At 41.7% G+C, this 18,986-nt stretch overlaps 1 protein-coding gene across 3 annotated transcripts in view; it reads left to right on the forward strand.

Moving 5' to 3' along the window:
* Positions 1–18,986, forward strand: part of LOC140155301 (myelin regulatory factor-like) — a 137,026-nt gene that overhangs the window by 85,812 nt on the left and 32,228 nt on the right. For all 3 annotated transcript variants that reach the window (XM_072178076.1, XM_072178078.1, XM_072178079.1), the window contains one exon: positions 13,172–13,319. In XM_072178076.1, the coding sequence (XP_072034177.1) occupies positions 13,172–13,319 (148 nt within the window). The remainder of the gene's footprint in view (positions 1–13,171; positions 13,320–18,986) is intronic.

Genomic DNA, 18,986 nt, shown 5'->3' on the forward strand with positions numbered 1-18,986 from the left:
TCCTCGAGAGCCAGCGGAGCGTGGGTGATCCATTACCGTCAATGGGTCAATTACCCTCTCTTGATCGATCACTGTCAAATCAACAGGGCATAGCTCCATTGATTGACGCTGCCTATTCAGGTGGCGAGGTGATTGATCGGGGTATGCACGCAGCTCAGCTACCCGTGGTACTAGGCAAGCTCCCTCTAGCCAAGGGACAGCCGGTATAAGGGTACCCATACACACGCGGCTTGATCCCCTTGCGGGGAACGCAGTGAGGCATGGGTACAGTGGTACACAGCCGGGAGCCCTCACGGGCACCTACGCTGGAACCACGCATACAGCGGTACACAACCGGGAACCCTCACGGGTACCCATGCTAGTACCGCGCCGGTACCACGCCAGCACACAGCTTGATCCCCAAACAGGGAACGCAGTGTGTGGAGGGTACAGCGGTCCACAGTTGGGAACCCTCACGGTACGCACGCTGATACCGCACGGTACCGCAGCACCCGCTTTAGTCGCCACAGTCTCTGTGGCAACAAGGGGGAGGCGGTGCTGGTACTGCAGTACCATGGGGTTACCCTGGTGGCGGATCCTTTCAGGGTCAGCTGCCGGCTGGGTATGCCCGTGGTACCCGCCGCAGGGTGTTTCTTCCACGGCCCAGCACCGTGGCCAGTGTCGCCTAGCGATGGCCACGCAGTACCAACATCAGCTGTTGACCAGGCCAGCCGGCATGGGGCTAACCCAGATCTTGATCAGGGTAGGCCCGTGCTGCTAGCGCTTAGGACGACGGCTGCGAGAGCATGCGGACCCAGTGGTGCCATGGCGGATACCTCAGGGTCTTGCGGGAGTACTCCCTCTTCTGCTGGCAGGTAGTCGGCGAGCCACACAGTGGTTATGCCTTCTTACTATACCCGCTTTCAGATGCCCGTCCTCAGTTACCGTCATCATCGGAGCATGATACGGATACTGTGGGCGAGGGAAAGGAGTCGGAAGCTGAGTCCGGTAGTGACATCACTACAATCTCCTTCCCCCGCTGCCCCGCAAGGGGAGCAGCACTGATCTTCCTCCGGACACCCCTAAGGGGAGTCCATGGAGGAGGACCAGGGATCCTTTCAGTAGGATGCTCAGCTGCTGCTTCCTCACAGGGGACGCCTGCACTCTCATTCCCGCAAACCTCACGGGTAGATATCGTGGGGCTGTCGAGCTCAGTAGAGCTATGACGCCGCGTGCTTGCACGCTTCCTCTGCGTGTAACGCGGGAGGACCACGGGACCTACCTGAGGGGATCCGAGAGGGACCCAGATGTCGTCAAGCGTATCACGCTCAGACAACATCTGAGCTCTTCCATGAGGTGAGCCTATTAGCGGTGCTAACAGCTAGCCTCAACGAGAGCTCCATGGGCCTAGCCCATAGGGTGTCCACTCAGCGCCTGGGGAGGGGCCTGCCACTCCAATCGCTCAACGCGATGGAAAGGCAGGGTCCTTTTTCTCTTTGGATGCTTCTGCGCTACGGTAGAGGACCGTGCAAAGAAGCTACCAACGGGAGCACTCTGAAGAGGTCAGAAACTGCCCTTACCATGGGTAGGAGCTCCGACTTCAGCAGGCCGTGCACCACCAACAGTACCCGAGCCCACTACCTCTGCAGCACCCATTTCTGGGAGGCGCAAGGGTAGCACAGGAACAGCTGGCAAGCCCAAAGAAGAGCAAGCGCTCTTCCAAGGGAAGCTAGGCAGAGCATTCCTGGGGGGGCTCAGCGGTTTTTCCACAGGGGGTTCTCCCAGTGGACGGCCGCTTATGGCTTTCACCCAGAGGTGGGAAACCATCTCTTTGAGCGCCTGGGTATGGTCAGTGGTGAGTGGGGGTTACAGACTGGCAACCCAGTCTCCCCACATTCGTCTGCACATTTCAGAGGTCCACAGTAGTGCGTCAGCCAGGCGGCCCCCAGCGTCGGGCACTACTGACAGGGATCACACAGCTTCTCACGAAGCGGGCGATTGTCCCGGTCTACCCCCGTTCTACGGGTGATCTTGGAGCCATTGGCTCCAAGGAAGACCGGCGACGGAACCCCATCCGGAACCGCAGGCTGTTGAACACGTTCTTCAGGCCCAAGAGGTTCAGAATGGGGACTCTCGCCTCGGTGCTAGCCTGCCCCATCAGGGGCATGGGAACAGCATCGCTAGATCTCTCGGACGCCTATCTGCATATGCCAATCGCCTCTCAAGATCGGAGGCATCTGCGCTTCTAGGTACAGGATCAAAATTACCAGTTTTGATACCGCCATCCGCCTGTCCATCTCTCCCAGGGTGTTTAACACTCTTGGTCAGAGCGGTGGCAGCGCACCTGAAGCACAGGGGTGTCAACATCAGTTGCTACCTGGACGTTTGGCTCATATACGGACGCACTCCACTGAAGACTACGGGTCTCATGGGGTTGATAGTCCGGGGTGCGGGACCCTGGATTTTTTGATCAGCTCAAAAAAAGTCCAGCGTGGTCCCGACGCTTGAACACCACTATTTGTAGGGGCCCAGATCACCCTCACGGAGGGGTTCGCGGTGCTCTCACCCGAGCGGGTGACGAACATGGTGCGGTGTGCCTGACTCCTGGCCGAGTCTCGGGCAAAACCCGCTGTGGCATGCATGAAGGTGGTAGGCCTAATGGCCAGTATGGTAGACCTCGTGACTGTACTGCCGTTTCTACGTTAGGCTTACCCAACTACACCTTCTAGCCTGCTTGCAGGCCCAGTCGTCACCAATATCCCTCGCGGTTCCGTTGTCGGAGATCGCGCGAGAGGAACTCTGGTGGTGGACCCATCAGCCCAATTTGACCCAGGGTGTCAGGTTTCCTGCACCCCGGTATGTCACGTAGTGACGACCATAGCGTCAAAAGCGGGCTGGGGGTCCACATCCACGGAGACTCCGTCTCGGGCCTATGGGGGCCATAGAGACAGAGTTTCACATCAACCTCCCTCGCCACGAGGAGGTGATCGTGGAATCACATACCGTTGTCCTGACGGATAACACAACCGTGGTAGCCTACCCCAACAGACAAGGGGACTCCGGGCCACCACGATTGAGCCTGCATGCACGACACCTGATAGGGTGGTGCAAGTTCAGGCAGATTACGATGAGAGCGATACACATCGCGGGCGTCACCAGCATCCTCGCGCACAATCTGTCACGAGGAAGGGTGTCGGGACCAGCAGAATGGTCCCTTGCTCGCGCAGGTCGCTCAGACGATCTTCAAGGGATGTACCACCCTCGAAAGATCTGTTCGCATCTCATCGCAATCATCCACTGCCGTGTACTGCTCAAGGGTCGCGGACCCCCAAGCATTCACCGCGGACGCCCTGTCCATAGACTGGGGAGGGATGACAGCTTATGCAGTCCCTCCGATCTCACTACTCATGAGGGTGGTGGCCAAGATCAGGTGGGAAGACTGCATTGTCATTCTGCTAGCGGCAAGGCCGCTGGCACTCCCCGAGGTACCAGATCTACTCCGGATGCCCGGAGCGGAGGTACCCAGTCTATCACTAGAGCACCTGCAGTTAGCTGCATGGCCCTTACCAGGGAACACGAGCGGAGGGATACTTTTCATCAGAAGCTGTTTTTCTCATCGCCGGGCTAGACGGAAGTCTACCCTGCGTACGTATAGCCAGAGTCTGGCTCCATGCTACGCTTGGTACAATGAGACAACTAGCCCTCCCGCGAGAGCCTCTGTGCTGCTAGTTCCGGAGGTTCTGACAGAAAAGTTCCAAGCAAGACTTCAGCGGGCCACTGGGGCCAGCTATAAGTCAGCTGTCCTCTCCATTCACCGAGGTTTCGAGACGGTCGACTATCATAGCCGATGGTTACCTTATTAGTCTCACGCCTCGACGGTATGTTCAACGAGGGTCTACCAAAAAGGTAAGTGATCCTCCTAAGGGATCCCAACACAGTCTTAGATTACTTTAGGGTCACCCTTTTGACCTTCCGTCAAAAGCGACGCTTAAATACGTAACTCTCAAGATGGCTTTCCGGTTTGGCGTTGGCTTCGGGACGGCGGTGCTGAGTTGCACACGGTCTCGAGGTTAGCTTCCGTGTTCACAAACACTGGAGCGACACTGTTTCGGGCGCTCTGTTCTCGTGACTACTGAACGGCGCGGTGCATACCGACATTCGTCCCTCTCCAATCCCCAGGGTTGGGCAAGGTTCGGCTGAAGCCAAAGATAGGCTGGGGTGTCCGATAAGGCGCTGCAGCACTATTTCTTCCGAACACAAGCCTTGCGAGGGACTCACGACCGCATTCATCGCCCTTACAGAGCCTTTCGGTCCAGCCGCTGTCGCAATGGCTGGTCCAGGTGTTGGTGGGGTCCGGGGATCGCGAAGGTTTCGCCCCACGACCCACTCGACGACTGAAAGCTATCTCATCATCTTGGGTATACCGTTCGGTTGCCCCTTGAGGAGATCTAGCAGGCGGTGTCCCGGAAGCCACCTTCGCCCTTCTCTACGATACTTCCGTTTACGTTAGTAATCAGAGACGGGGCGGGAGGTTTACCGGGACATTGTTCGGGCGATCATAATACGGTGGTGTACGGGTACCAGGTTTTCAGACTATACAGAATACTCAGCATGGTAAGAACCAGTGTCGCTATTCTTAACCACCAAACTTATTAAGTAAGGAGGTTTATGTCTGTGATCGCGTGGTCTTTTTGTTTCCCGACCGTTGGGGAAAATATTTTCTGACCTCGCGAAAACCATCGTTACCGCTCCCGATCCCTGATCAGATGCTGACCAATCTTGTACCTCCATCCGTCGGTTACTTGCTAGATCGATCTTTCAGATGTTGATGCAAGAAGTATCTTAATCAACATCGAAGCGGTAAGATCGACCGGTGTACTGAGTCTAGTCCCAAACAGAAATGTTTGGTAGACTCATAAGCGGTGCGATCTTGCCTTTCCGATGTTGATTATCCCGGACCCGCCACCCCTACAAGTTTGGTCCGAGTAGGGGATCCCAAGTCGGATAAGGGACGATCATATGGTGTGACGTCACCTTTTGGGTGAGTCCACCGGGGGATCGGGGGTTTTTGTTATTTATTCATTTATGTGGGACAAAATGACTTTTGGTTTTTCCGCATCTCGGGATCGATGCAAGAAGTATCTTAATCAACATCGGAAAGGTAAGATCGCACCGGTTATGAGTCTACCAAACATTTCTGTTTGGGACTAATCCCTCCACCCTTTTTGCATACCCAACTTATGACATGCGACCAAATGTAAGTGATAATTATGCAGTCATGTGTTTTATTTAGAAATTTACAAGTGGATATTTGTACGTAGTTGTAGATAAAATGATTAAAATTATAAACCACCTGCTGAAGACACAAGTTGATCTAGTGAAAACATTCTAGGTGAGAGAGAAAAATAGTGTAGTGTTGAAGTTAATTAGGAAATTGAAGTATACAGAGTATAACAAGAGTTCACTCATTTAAAGAAAGTTATTTGTCCAATCCAATTTCAACAAATGCAAGAAATAGGATGTATTACTATACGTGTTCATTGATCCTTCAATCAGGATTCAGGTCACAGTATATATGTTTCAAAGCATATTTGATTTCCGGTATTAAGCAAATACGTGAATAGGAATATGAAAGTTAACACTTTTCAGCATTGCAATTATCTTATGTTGTCAAAGACTCACTTAACAAGCCTTGAAATAAGCGGGCGCGGGGAGCAAATTTGCTCTCGTAAATCCACCAATTGCTCCTGGTCCTTGTAAAATTCACATGAACCAGGAGCAATTTTAAAAACAAATTGCTCCTGGTTCCAGTTTTGCACTTATGCAGTAGTGCTGGTATTGTATGCAGAAAAGGATTACTATTTGAAAATTGCTCCTATTTCTTCAGAAATTGCTCCTGGTTCTTGTAAAATCACAGTGAACCAGGAGCAATGTTCAAAAACAAATTGCTCCTGGTTCCAGTCTGCTTATTTCAAGGCTTACTCACTCAAAGAGATCTTTCTTCCCTGCCCCAGTATTGCTACAACACGTATCTGCTGGCTGCACAATTGGGCTGTTTTCTTTGATGGCCATTTGTACAATGTATTTTGTTTTTAGTCCATATAAAGTATGCTGAAAATTAACCTGAAATTTGATCAAAAATGGTGAAAAAGATCCCTTCGTCACAAAACCTAAAGATGAAACGGGAGACATATTGGGCTATTACATTTTAGCACACACTATCCCTGTGGAAGATTAGCTATTATGGAAGATATAGGTAAAGCATAATACAGGGGGAGTATAGGTTTCAAAATGATTTACCCTGACCAATTACATTTGAAAAACATACTCCTTCTGTGGAAGATATTTCCAAAATCTGTCACAGGGGCAGTGTTGATTTCAACTGAAATAGCCCAATTTTCCTACACTTTCTTTGCAGAAAGATATTTGGCCTTTTTTCAAACGTTGATACCCTTCTATAGATTTCTTCAAGATGTACAGTAGAAAAGAAAAAGAAACTGGAAGATCTTTGCTGTGTGATCTAATCCCAGAGTATGAATAATGTATCTTCGTAGTGAAGAAGTTTAAATTTAAAGAATTATAAATAGTATGGTATTGTCGGGTTGATACATTAAAGCATACAGTTTTCAGAATGTTTTACTTAAGACACAACACTGGATTCACTAGCATTTAACCAGATATGGAGTCAGGCTAGCCACTTAAACTCATAAACTGCCACTTTTCTGTGTGATATACTTTGCGCCTACAGCCTAATGGCAACCGGTATCAACCATTCATATGATAATAGTTTAGGGTATGATTTTATTGCACCATTGGGTGGGATAGCATTTCTCTGGTTATTTCCCCTGTTTCATATAGGGAAGGATATGGAGTGTGTAGTTTCTACTCTAATCATGACAACCAGGTGCAAAGGTTGTGTCTTTATTTATTGCTTTAATTAGTTAGCTTATTGATTAGTTTTGGCAAAATGTCAGGCAGGGTGCATGATATAGGCAGATTGGGCTGTTCCGTTTAAAATCCACACTACCCCTGTGGAAGATTTTGGAAATATCTTCCACAGAGGGAGTACCGTATGAATTTCAAATGGAATTAACACATTAGCAGCTCCATTTGAAACTCACTCTCCCTCAGGGGAAGATTCAGGTTGAATCTTTCTCAGAGGGTGTATGAAATTCAAACGGAGCTGCCTAATGTGCTCATTCCATTTGAAATTCAAATTCCCCATGTGGCAGATATTTCCAAAATCTTCCACAGGGGTAGTGTGGATTTTAAATGGAATAGCCCATTACTTAAATTAAAAGGGATGGGTGCATGGTATGAATGCATGGTATCGATAGATTGCGTAAAACGTTAAACGGGAAGACATCCCGTGATTTTTACTAGTTATAGAAAGTTTTCTCCAGAAGTGTTCAAGGAAAATACAAGCAAATATAAGTGCGTCAAGGGAAAATGAGTCAATTCTGTGCAACTAGGATGTGTCTGGGGCACACAAGTGTGCTTGAACAGTCCACGGTAAGGCCAATCAAACATATCTGGGCCCCGGGATCTGGGCCTACTTATCGAGAGTATGGCAAATAAAACTCAAAAGTGGTACATCACTGTCCCTGGTTCATGTTTGTTTGCAGATACAGTTGGGGCGGTGTACAAAGAAAGTTTTGTCACATAGCGCTCAATATATTAGTGACAAAAAGGCATTGCTGGTAAAAGTATGTACCTTTGACACAGTTGTATATTGATAGAGACAGGGCGTACTTCATAGGTATACAATATATTACATTGGAGCATGGGGAGAAGGTTAGAAAGCATAAACCCTAATTCCCCAGCTGCTTTTTGATAAGGGGAAGGAAAGAAACAAAAAAGAAGAAGAGAAAACCTTTTTTCTGGGGTGCGGTTTTGAACCCCCGACCCTTCGGGTGCCACACCTGTGCACAGGCCTACCTTGTCACAGGGGTCTAGCTTGCCCGGCCAAGCTTTCCATTGCCATATGACTGTTCGCACAATGACGCAATGGCATCACATGGGATACCTGCTTGTGCCTACGCTTTCTGAATTGAGGTTTTTTGATGTTTGGTACGGTTAGGGTTAATATATTGGACTTCAACCATTGCCCGATATAGGTAACAGAATTGAGTATTAATTGATCATCCTCCTAACTGCAGTGAGCATGTCAGTTGATTATGCCAAAAAAGGTGGGTTTTTTTCAAAGTGGAAATGTAGCCTTTTTAAACATTTTGATGGAGTTCTCAGCACTACACAGTTTTTGTACACTTATGTTGGGATCACTGAATGGGCATCTACAATGTAAGCTAACAATATCAATCTTCATACCAAAATCACCGAATTCTGATACAAATGCTCTGCTAATTCCAACTTTAATCCAAACATGACCCATGACCGTCATCCAAATTCTAAAATCTACCCTTGATCCCAACCCGGGATCCCAACGCCTTGGCGGGCAACTCTTTTTAAGCTTGTCAAAACTTTTGGGTTCGCTTATATTCAAAAATTCCAACTTTAATCCAAACATGACCCATGACCGTCATCCAAATTCTAAAAGCTACCCTTGATCCCAACCCGGGATCCCAACGCCTTGGCGGGCAACTCTTTTTAAGCTTGTCAAAACTTTTGGGTGGCTATATTCAAAATTCACATGAAAAGAAGCAGTTCAAAAGTATTCCAACAAAAACCAAATAATTCACTTGTATCGGTTGGGATGAATTAATACTGAAAATTATTATGTGGCCTCTACACTAATCTACATCAATTTTTTTTAAATAATGTAACCACTTCTATAAGATGGTGGACTCAACAGTTTTACACCATTGGTCTTTTCATGGTTTCGCTATTGCACTAATACTCTGTAACCATGGTAACATACAAGTATACCATCTTCATCATTGAAATACTGTAAGAACTGTCATCAACAAAATACTGACTTTTTACTGTGATAATAATCAGGTGTTATCATAGTAGGATTGTCTGTAACTTGATATTGAAGAGCACTCTGCTTTTTTGTGCTTCAATATTGAGGATACAGTCAGCTTAGGCTAGGAAAAGAACAGTAATTATGTTTGTCCAGGGTAGAGTCAGACAGATGTATTTTTGTCAAGATTTGTTTGTCAAGACATGCAAAGATTTGTTTGTCAAGACATGCAAAGATTTGTTTGTCAAGACATGCAAAGATTTGTTTGTCAAGACATGCAAAGATTTGTTTGTCAAGACATGCAAAGATTTGTATGTCAAGACATGCAAAGATTTGTTTGTCAAGACATGCAAAGATTTGTATGTCAAAACATGAAAAGATTTGTATGTCAAAATAGTATGTTTCTAACTCAACAAATTGATCACTAAAAATCACACTTTGTGGTTTGAAATTGCTGCTCTGGTAAACATAGGCATGAGAATTTTCAGTTTTAAAACTGAATTCAGTTTTATTTAGTCAAAATTTCTGCAAAGTGAATTTCAGGAGGGCTAAAACAACAAAATTTGACAGAAAAAGTGAGAATTTGGGTAATTTTGGTGTTTTGCCTTAAAAGTAGGGGGAAAGAAAATATTGGGGTGGGGGGAAGGGGAATTCCACCTCCACCCCACTTCCCCCACCTCCTCACCCCCACCCCGCGTGTGGTGCCACTAATTTAAATGCCACAGTTAAATGCAGAACTTGACTGCATATATTTCTGTATTATAAACTAATATCATACAAAGATTCTTGTCATTTGATTGGCTGATTACTAGTGCTTATTTGTGCGTCAGCTACAAAATGACTCGTTGTGAGTACAATATAGTCAATAAATTTTCCATTGCACTCACACAGATCTGCCATGCAGGGCCGTCGCTAGAGGGGGTATGGGGGGGGGGGGGTGACACCCCCCAATACCCAATTTTGTCGGCAAAATTTGACTGCCGTCGGCAAAACCATGTAACTGTCGGCAAATGTAGTCAAAGGTATGTGTGATTGTCGGCAAATTGTGAGAGCCATATAACAGATTAATGTGTTACGAAATTGTGTTGTTGTAATGTAATAGACATACTGACATACTGTGAATGGTATAGTTGTTACTAGTTTTTAAAAAAAATTTTTGACTCCAACCACCCCCCCCCCACTTTTTATTTCTGAGCGCCGTCCTGGCTAAAAAAAAATTTGGGTCAACAAATTACAAAAAATTTCCGTCGGCAAACCATACTGTACACCCCCCGAATCATATTGGTCTAGCGACGCCCCTGCTGCCATGACAACAAATGCGAGTGTATAGGGCGTGGTGACCGCCTTGACTTTAATTTGTTTTGTTTTCCTGTGATTTATAAAATTAGGTGGAAGAACAGGAATTCATATGAGTTATGAGACAAGCGTTTAATGTTTTTATTCGTTCAACGGAAAGATTATTTTCATGAGGTGAAATATGAACTGTTCCATTCAACTCGGCTTGCACCTCATGAAAATATTCTCACCATTGTCCATATATATTGATGCACTTGAAGTTCAAGACATCAGTCTTATAATGAAACACATTGATGGAAAAGCCATTTATTTTGTGTCAAAAGGATTGTTTACTTCCATACATGTGATAGTCTGCAGCAAAAAAAGACAAGACTGAGCTATTTAATGATACTTTAAACTGTTGAATTTGCTGTAACAGCGAAGGAACATAACTGCTTTTTCTCCTCAAAGGCATATGATTTTTTGCATTTTAACATATTAACTACTGAAATGTAGAAGTAATGCTATTCAGCATTGATTTGAAATTAACGTTTTAGTTTACGTCATGTTGTGATCAATTTAGCTGGTATTCACTTTGTTTGTTTTCATATATTTTCAAGCCAAATTACATCTATTTCTCAGAACTTGCGGAAGCAGCTAAAGATTTGAAGTGATCAATATGTATAATGTGTAAATGGGTTTAGTTGTATAGTCTTTATTCTGAATACAACACACAAAGTAGAGTGTTCGTAAACTCGGGTAGAGTTACTGAATGCTGTGCCTTATAATTAGCCTATGGATTCACCACCCATCCTAGTTAAAAGGAGGTAACATACACCGGTACCATGGTTAGAAGTGCTTCCGCGTAGTGGGTGGAGGGAGGCCTTGAGAAGCACAACAATTTCTCTTGAGCCATCTGGTTTCTTGAATATCAATATAGATAATTAAAATGAAGTATTGGGAAAAGTAACTAAATTTTGAAAATGAAAATGAGGTAGGTTTTGTGAAGTAGTCCCCTCCTATCTGGATATACCATACTTGAATAGTATATTACCCAGGATACATCAGTACTTGGGTAGAGAGCAGAGAAGATATCTAACACTTCCCATAATGCACTTCTCCCATTTCAATTTTCTGTACTGATTTGCTATCTGGTGCAACATTAGTTGATATTGTGGGATAGTCGAAACATACCTCAGTGAATAGACTACCCGTAGTCCACTTGCCCATTGTGCATACTCTGGATATTGTATTTAAGCTTAAAACTCTGATTTAATTAATGTGTGCACAATTGATAGATTTTCACATCTGATCAGTCACCCTACTCCCTCTGTTTGTTAGCTTCCCAAGTGGACTACTGACATTGCCTTGCGGTTAAGATTTTTAACACGGGACTCTATGGAGAGTTAGGCCAATTTCTGGCCTAACTAAAATTGGCAATGATGTAATGCATCTTTAAATGGATCTGCCTTGTGATTGGTCGCCCATACCTCGCTATTGTTTAAATCGTCTGGGCCCGCGCCATTACCATTAACTACACCGTATACAACTGTCTGTGGTATTTGCGGCCCTTTTGTGTTGACGCGAAAGTTAATCTCTCATCAAACATCTAGCGCGTACTTGTGGTTAATGGACTGATAAACAAGTATGCTTGACAGTGTGTTTTTAGAGAGCAAAGTCCAGGGGGTAAAGTTCTGCGTACAATTCAAAGTTCATGGTCGAAATTTCGGGTTCGCTATCAATAAACTGGTAGATTCCAAAATCAGAATTGTTCAGTATTAAAGTGAGCCGTTATAATTATGCAAGATAATGTTGCATTCAATTACTTTTATTGTCACTAATCGCCTGATATTTTTAACTCTTTGTGACCATTTTACTATTGAATACTTTAATGTTAATAGACATCAGTAGAATGTTGAGTTCAACGAAGTGGGTGCATCATGACTAATAATAACATATTTTTAATAAAATTCGACTATGGCATAGTCTACTCAGTGAACAGAGCACATCCAGATCTTGCAAAGTATGTTTATTTCTTGACTATCAACCTATGTTGAGCCAATATATTCTGAAAATGAAAACAAAGGGAACCTGTAGAAAGTAATGGGAGTGTCATTTGATGAAATGAAGTGATATATTATGTTGCAAAGGATTCTGGGAAGGGTAAGATATATCTTCTCTGGGTAGAGAGTATATAGGTCAAAAGCTTGATATTCAGGGATGATTTGATGTTAAGTATAAAATTATGAGGAAAAACTACTTGATCACTGTTATACAGAAAATTAACAGGCAATTCTTGCTCTACGGTAGATGTTGCTGTATTGATATACTGTGAGAGAATCAATGCAAGTACGTAAATACACATTTCAAAATCATAATGATATTAAACAATTAATAATAATCAAATTAGATATGATTGGATAAGAGTAATTAATTTCTAGTTTACGTATGTATAACTACAATGAGCATCTTGCAAGGGGGAGAAAGGCCTGGATTTAATACCAGTTATGTAACAAATTTATGTGTGCTAAGTAAAGTTTGTTTGGCTTATATAAGGCAGAAATTATTTGGCTTTTGTTACTGTGCGCGTCAATAAAGTCCCAACTCACGCTCGCGTAAATTCACATAAGCTTGCGTCAGTCACACATTACGCAATGCACAACTAGCGTAAGCATTGCACCCAACTGCGTGTATGCCATTCTATATCAATATTTTTTCCGCCTTATATAAACCAAACAAACTTGGTTTAGGTGCAGGTGCTATGAACCTAGGGTCCTGGGTTAGGTTACTAGGATACTGTTTTACTGTTACAATGATGATACTATTTAAATTTAAACCTAAAAATATATCATTTTGAAGTTGAAAACAGGTTATATAAATGAGATGGTATTCAAGGTATTGTGTACATAGATATACCACTATTGTCAAATCAGTTTGAACTCCATTACTTATGTAACTAAATTCTTATTCGCTTGATTTTATTTCTTACTGCAGGTTTATTTAACGAGTATAGTATGTCCGAATATGATTGCGCTACCGGTGATGGCATGCCGTATACAGACACAGCATACCAGTCCCTAAAGTGGCAACCATATCAAGCCAATAAATGGCATACGCTGGTGGATGCCAATGGACATGATTTGTAAGTATATTTGGTGGAATTGACCACGTTCGCAAACCGCGACTGCCCTCCAATAGCACAAGCAAAGCGAGCAGCGAGATTCAGCTACGCTAGTTGGTCATTTCAGAAGGTATCAGATGACTCTGTGCTAGTATATTCGCCGTAGAAGTGATGATGTTCAGGATTAAGTACCATAGCAATTAAGGTCAAAACAATTTTTGAATACATCGCCCTGCACTACAAGCAGGTTGCACTCACCACCTGTGTATGCCTACAATCATAGATTGAATACAATACTGCTCTTTTCAAGGATACAAATATATACATGTAGGTGCGAGTGATCAGCATGATATGAATATTCTATAGGATTACGATCCAGGTCTGTTCTTTGACATCTATGGTTCAATGCAGAGGTACCGCATGAACGTACTAGTGCAGTGCGATATATTTCAAAATTGTTTTGACCTACAACTATGGTACTTAATACTGTTACATCATCACTTCTATGGCGAATTACTACCAATTTTTACCGCACGTACAGCATTAATTTGTTTACAGCTCCTGATCTACAAGTTTGATCTGATCAAGCACAATGTGGTATAAATTAAAAAAGTACATTTTTTTGGTTTTATGCATAAGAAAGCCAAGTACAGTTGAACCCAAGCAGTATTAAAACAATAAGGAACATGAAGATTTGAGCAGTAAATCAGCTCATATAACTCATGAACTTTGGTGATATTGGGCTATTCCATTTAAAATCCACACTACCCCTGTGGAAGATTTAGCTAAAGTCTTCCTCCACAGAGGGAGTATAAGTTTTGAATAGAATAGACAATTGGGTAACTTCCATTTGAAATACTCTCTCCAGTTGTAATACAGGGGGAGTATGGGTTTCAAAATGATTAATCCTGACTAATTACATTTAAAAATATACTCCCCTTGTGGAAGTGCACTACACACAGGCACAATGCCTTGACGTTGATCCACAAGCCTCAGCACACTTAACACGTTGTCGCTGACCACTATTATTTTTAAGTCTCCTGAAGTACAATGTGTATGCTCATCTTACTTTAAAAAAAGGTTGACTGAACAAGTCAGACTGCTTGACCGGGACACTTGTGTCTAGTATGTAAAGATACAAACTATGATAAAACAAATGGTGCACAGTTGACACACTTTTTTTCCATTCCATTATTGAACACCGAGTATAAATAAATAAAATACTCTTTGAAGATGTACTGGTGCCAAGTCGTACAAACATTATTAATATTTGATTTTATATGTCTTGTACAAAGACAAAACAAATGGCATACATTTAACACACTTTTCTCCATTGAACAGAGAGTGTAAATAAATAAAATACTCTTTAAGGTGTCCTGATGTACTGGTACCAAGTTGTATGAACATTGTATTAATAGTTGAAGAGGTATGATCACCATCATACAGTACAAAATTGTGCTTTGACCCCTTGGACACTACTGGTCATCTAATAACATTTCTGATTGGTTGATAACTTGAAATGCTCATTTCAATTGCCAATTACGACTAGGCTTTAAATTATTTATGGTCAAACTTTCATTTGCAGATGATCTCATTAATACCCTCCTTGATTGGTTCAAAATTGCACTCAATATTCATTTTGGCCAATCAGCAGGTAGTTTTCATGGGGTTAAACTCGGAAGTATACTTTTCGAGATATGGTCAAAAGTATCACATATTTTCTTATTATTTTATTTTAGCAGCTTAAGTGTCACCCCACCTAATTAACATACATAGTTGGCCAAGGTCAAAAATTTTTTATCGTGTTGGTCGAAAGGGCTTTGGGTGTAGATTGTAAAAATCCACTTTGCTCACTCATATGTTACCCGTTGCCATGGTAACGACCCGGAATGTATTGTAGGCGATTTTAGCTCATTTCAGGCTGAAAAATGCTGAAATTTGCCTAATAAAGAACGGACCATAGCTCCAATATTCTAGAAGGTAGAAGAAATTTTGATTATATCCTTACAATGGACCATCTTTCTACTTTCCAACAAAAAATAAAATTATTCATGAGGTGTTCGTTTGTATCTTTTTTAGACCTGGCAACACTTATAGTTTTGCCATTTTGAAAAAGTGGCAATTTTGACCTATTTTTGAGGTGCAAAAAACTATTGGCCATGACTCCCAGAATATTGTAATTGTGGTTGTGAACAAAGCAGACCATGCCCCATTCAAAATTGATATAAATGGCTTGGGGATTATATCAGTAAAGCGGAGTGTTGCCAGAAAATAACACATTTATTGAAAAAGGCTAAATTTGACATGGAGTGTTTTTCCCCTGTATTTAGGTAATACTAAACATTTTTTTTATGTTTGTGCATCATGATATCTCACAATTGAATACTTTTGATCAAGATATTAAATATTAAATGAATTCAGTTCCTTTTTTGATATTTAAAGTGTTGCCAGTCTTCAAAAACAGTGTTTTAATGTATTTTAGTCAAATAACTACATGTAGTTAGTAATTGGAACATATTTAAAAGTCTAAAACCAAATGATAAAAGTATAATCACTTGGACTATACGTCTAGATATTGATTTTGCAGCCTAGCAGGCCTTACGTCATTCAACAATAAGCTATGGCAACTGCAGTGTTGCCATAAAATAAGCAAATTTAGTACTTGGTCACATTTTTTAAGTTGGTACCCCATTAGTGCACATTTGGAAATTTGGTTGAAATCACCTCTTTTTTGCACCTTTTTGGTCATATCTCAAATGTAGTTCAAGAAAAGTATGCAAACCCATACATTTCTGGAAAGCTTATGCTTCAAAGATGGCCAAATGTTACATTACCTAGCATTTGAATATACAGGGTGATCGATAGGTAATATAGGGAGAAACAAAATAATTCCACACAAAAAGTTGAATAGTATTATGCCAATCTCATCTAACTGAAATTCGTTTTTTTTTTAAAAGAAAGTACACAGTTTGCCCTTTCTAAAACTACAATCACTATACAGGGTGTGCAAAAAAAACCGAACATAATTTATTCGGAAACTATATGATAATATAGAATCCCATTGAAGTAGCTCAATATCCTAAGATTACTGACTAAAATCTCAGTTTTGATGCTGCATATACTTGTGCTGCATATATATTAGTAGGGATGACCAATGAACCATCAACTTGATTAGAGCACTCCCATAGACATGCAGGGAGCTCAACTGTGCACTGCTTGCACATACATTTCTAAATTGATCTCATTCTTTTATTTTTCAATATTTTTCTGTAAAATTTGAGGAAGTTACTGCCAATTATATTTTGTAACTATCTTGCAAATTACAGCAACATAACTTATTTTGTTTTTCTGTAAGTGCGAGTCAAAATTGGTCCATCGCCACAGTGCGCTTAATTGCCAGTGGCTGAGTTTAGCACTGCTCAAGAATGGCACAAAATATTGAAATCAGTAAGATCAGGTGAAAAACGTGGCCTACTGAGCTGTAATTTGGCAGAGTTGCCAGTAATACCTCTATCATACCCTCTGTAAAAAGGTTAAAAAATTGAACAAGTAGATCTCGAGTTACAAATTAAATCACCAGCTTCCCTTTGGAATTTTTATATTCCTTTCAAATCATGTTAAGAAGACACCTTTCTGAACATAAATGTGAAGTTTCGTGCTCATTCGATGTATTGTTCACCTGATCTTAACCCTAAACGTTTTCTTATATTTAGGCCTATAACATCTACAACTTGCTGCTGGCTATACCTTGTTTAGGACTTTCAAAAGAAGTACCTGAATGTGCAACCATAACTGTTTCAAAATAGCCCGCGATAGTCATGCAGGTAACTCCGAGGTCAAGCATTGAATTGGTTTGAACAAAGATACTCATAATGTATTGAGTGCTACTTTGGTTTGAATGAGGAATACTACAGGAATACACATGAGCATGATGAGGATAATCTCTATTGTTGTGAATGAGTCAATGACCTTCAAAACTTAAGATTTTGTTTACATACACCTACTAATTGGTCATATTAAACCCAATAACATTGAAATTCTTGGTTGTGAAAAAAAAGTTCACCTACTTAGTGCAATTTTGATTTTGTGCCATATCGGCTATCTTGGATGATTTTTGGCAAATGTCCTCTAAATGCATGATTTCAATGCCTTGGTTTGAAAAAATAAGTTATGCCAGTGACTAGTTAAGTGCCATTTCATAAGAAACCCCTTTGATACTTTCACAATATGCTTGTTTCATGTTTGCAAATATGTTAAAATAAAGAAATATATAAAGGTAAATATATGCTTATGCCAATTTTGCTCCCAACTGCTATTTTTGGACCTTGTCATTTTATTTCGCTCCAATGACCGGTCAGAATGGGAAACTTTGATAATTCATAATTCGCAAAGTTTTTGACCGATTTTGACCATTTAACCACCAAAATACTTCTGTTGATTAGTTCTACTCAGAAAACAATCTTTTGTAGCAATAGGGTCAACATGAAATTTTGATGGTTATCCCTAATATTAGTCTGAAAACAGAATGATTTCATATGCCATGAAACTACTAAAATGATTGCTTATCTTATTTTACAGGTTGTGCCAAATTTTACCGTAGTGAAATGCTATTATTGAGTGGCCAAATTCCCAGCAGAAATGTTGACAGTTAAATCTACTACTCGAAATGTTGTTTTTGCATTGTTTATTGTATTCAATTCGATTCCACAGATTTCATGTGCATTACAAATGAATAGAACATTATAGGGTGTGTCAAAATTATTTTACTAACTAAATATAGCATGCATGTTAGGCCTGACATGTACAAAGCATGTCAATGTTCAAGTACACTTTTATAAATTCTAGGATAATTGTAAGAATTGCAGAAAATTCTTTTTTCATTTTACAATTACACCATTTTTATTCCATTTTTATGGTCCAATGTTCAAGCCAACACAATCAATTGGCAACTTGTCTTCCTCATTATTTTATTAATTAAAACAGAATTAGGAATTAACAAGAAGGGTCAGTCCATGTCAAAACAGACTGAGTGTACACCCACCCTCTTGGATTATGCTCTCCATTGGCTCAGGGGTACCTTTCATGGACCCCTAGGTGAGGTCACAAGAAAAAATTCAAATTCACTTTCGTTTCCGAATGGCGGGCCATCTAAGTTTGGCGACCTTGACCAAAATTGGGAATTTAAGGTGTCCAAATGACAAAGCGCTCTCTTTAAGAGGCATTTTCTTCTTAATTAAATCAGTTGTGACCCTCTTTTTGAATGTGGTCACTCACTGGCTGTGTCTGAAATGCCTAATGCCAAAAAAGATTGATTTGAATTTCGATTTGGGATTTCAGAGGGGTCAAAATCAGCACTTCATACTGTTCAATCAAATTATCTTTGATTTTGAAGGACCCATGATAATGCCACAGTGCACTTATAGGTCCTAATTATGTTCAGAATGGATTAACCATGTGCCAATGTCTATGAGCAATTCAAAAAGAGAAATTTCTAGACCCCTACAGAATTTTAGGCCCCCTAAAGTGGTTCAGCCACAAATGGCGCTTAAAATCGGCAAATTTTGACACCTAATAACTTTAGGTGTACACCAGATATGAATTTCTAGTCTTTTGCATCTGAAAGAATGTAGTCTGATGTTACTAGGAACATAAGATTTGTGTTGTATTTTTTGTGTTTTGATACTTTCA

This window comes from Amphiura filiformis, chromosome 6 (assembly GCF_039555335.1).
Source record: "Amphiura filiformis chromosome 6, Afil_fr2py, whole genome shotgun sequence".
Taxonomy (NCBI): domain Eukaryota; kingdom Metazoa; phylum Echinodermata; class Ophiuroidea; order Amphilepidida; family Amphiuridae; genus Amphiura; species Amphiura filiformis.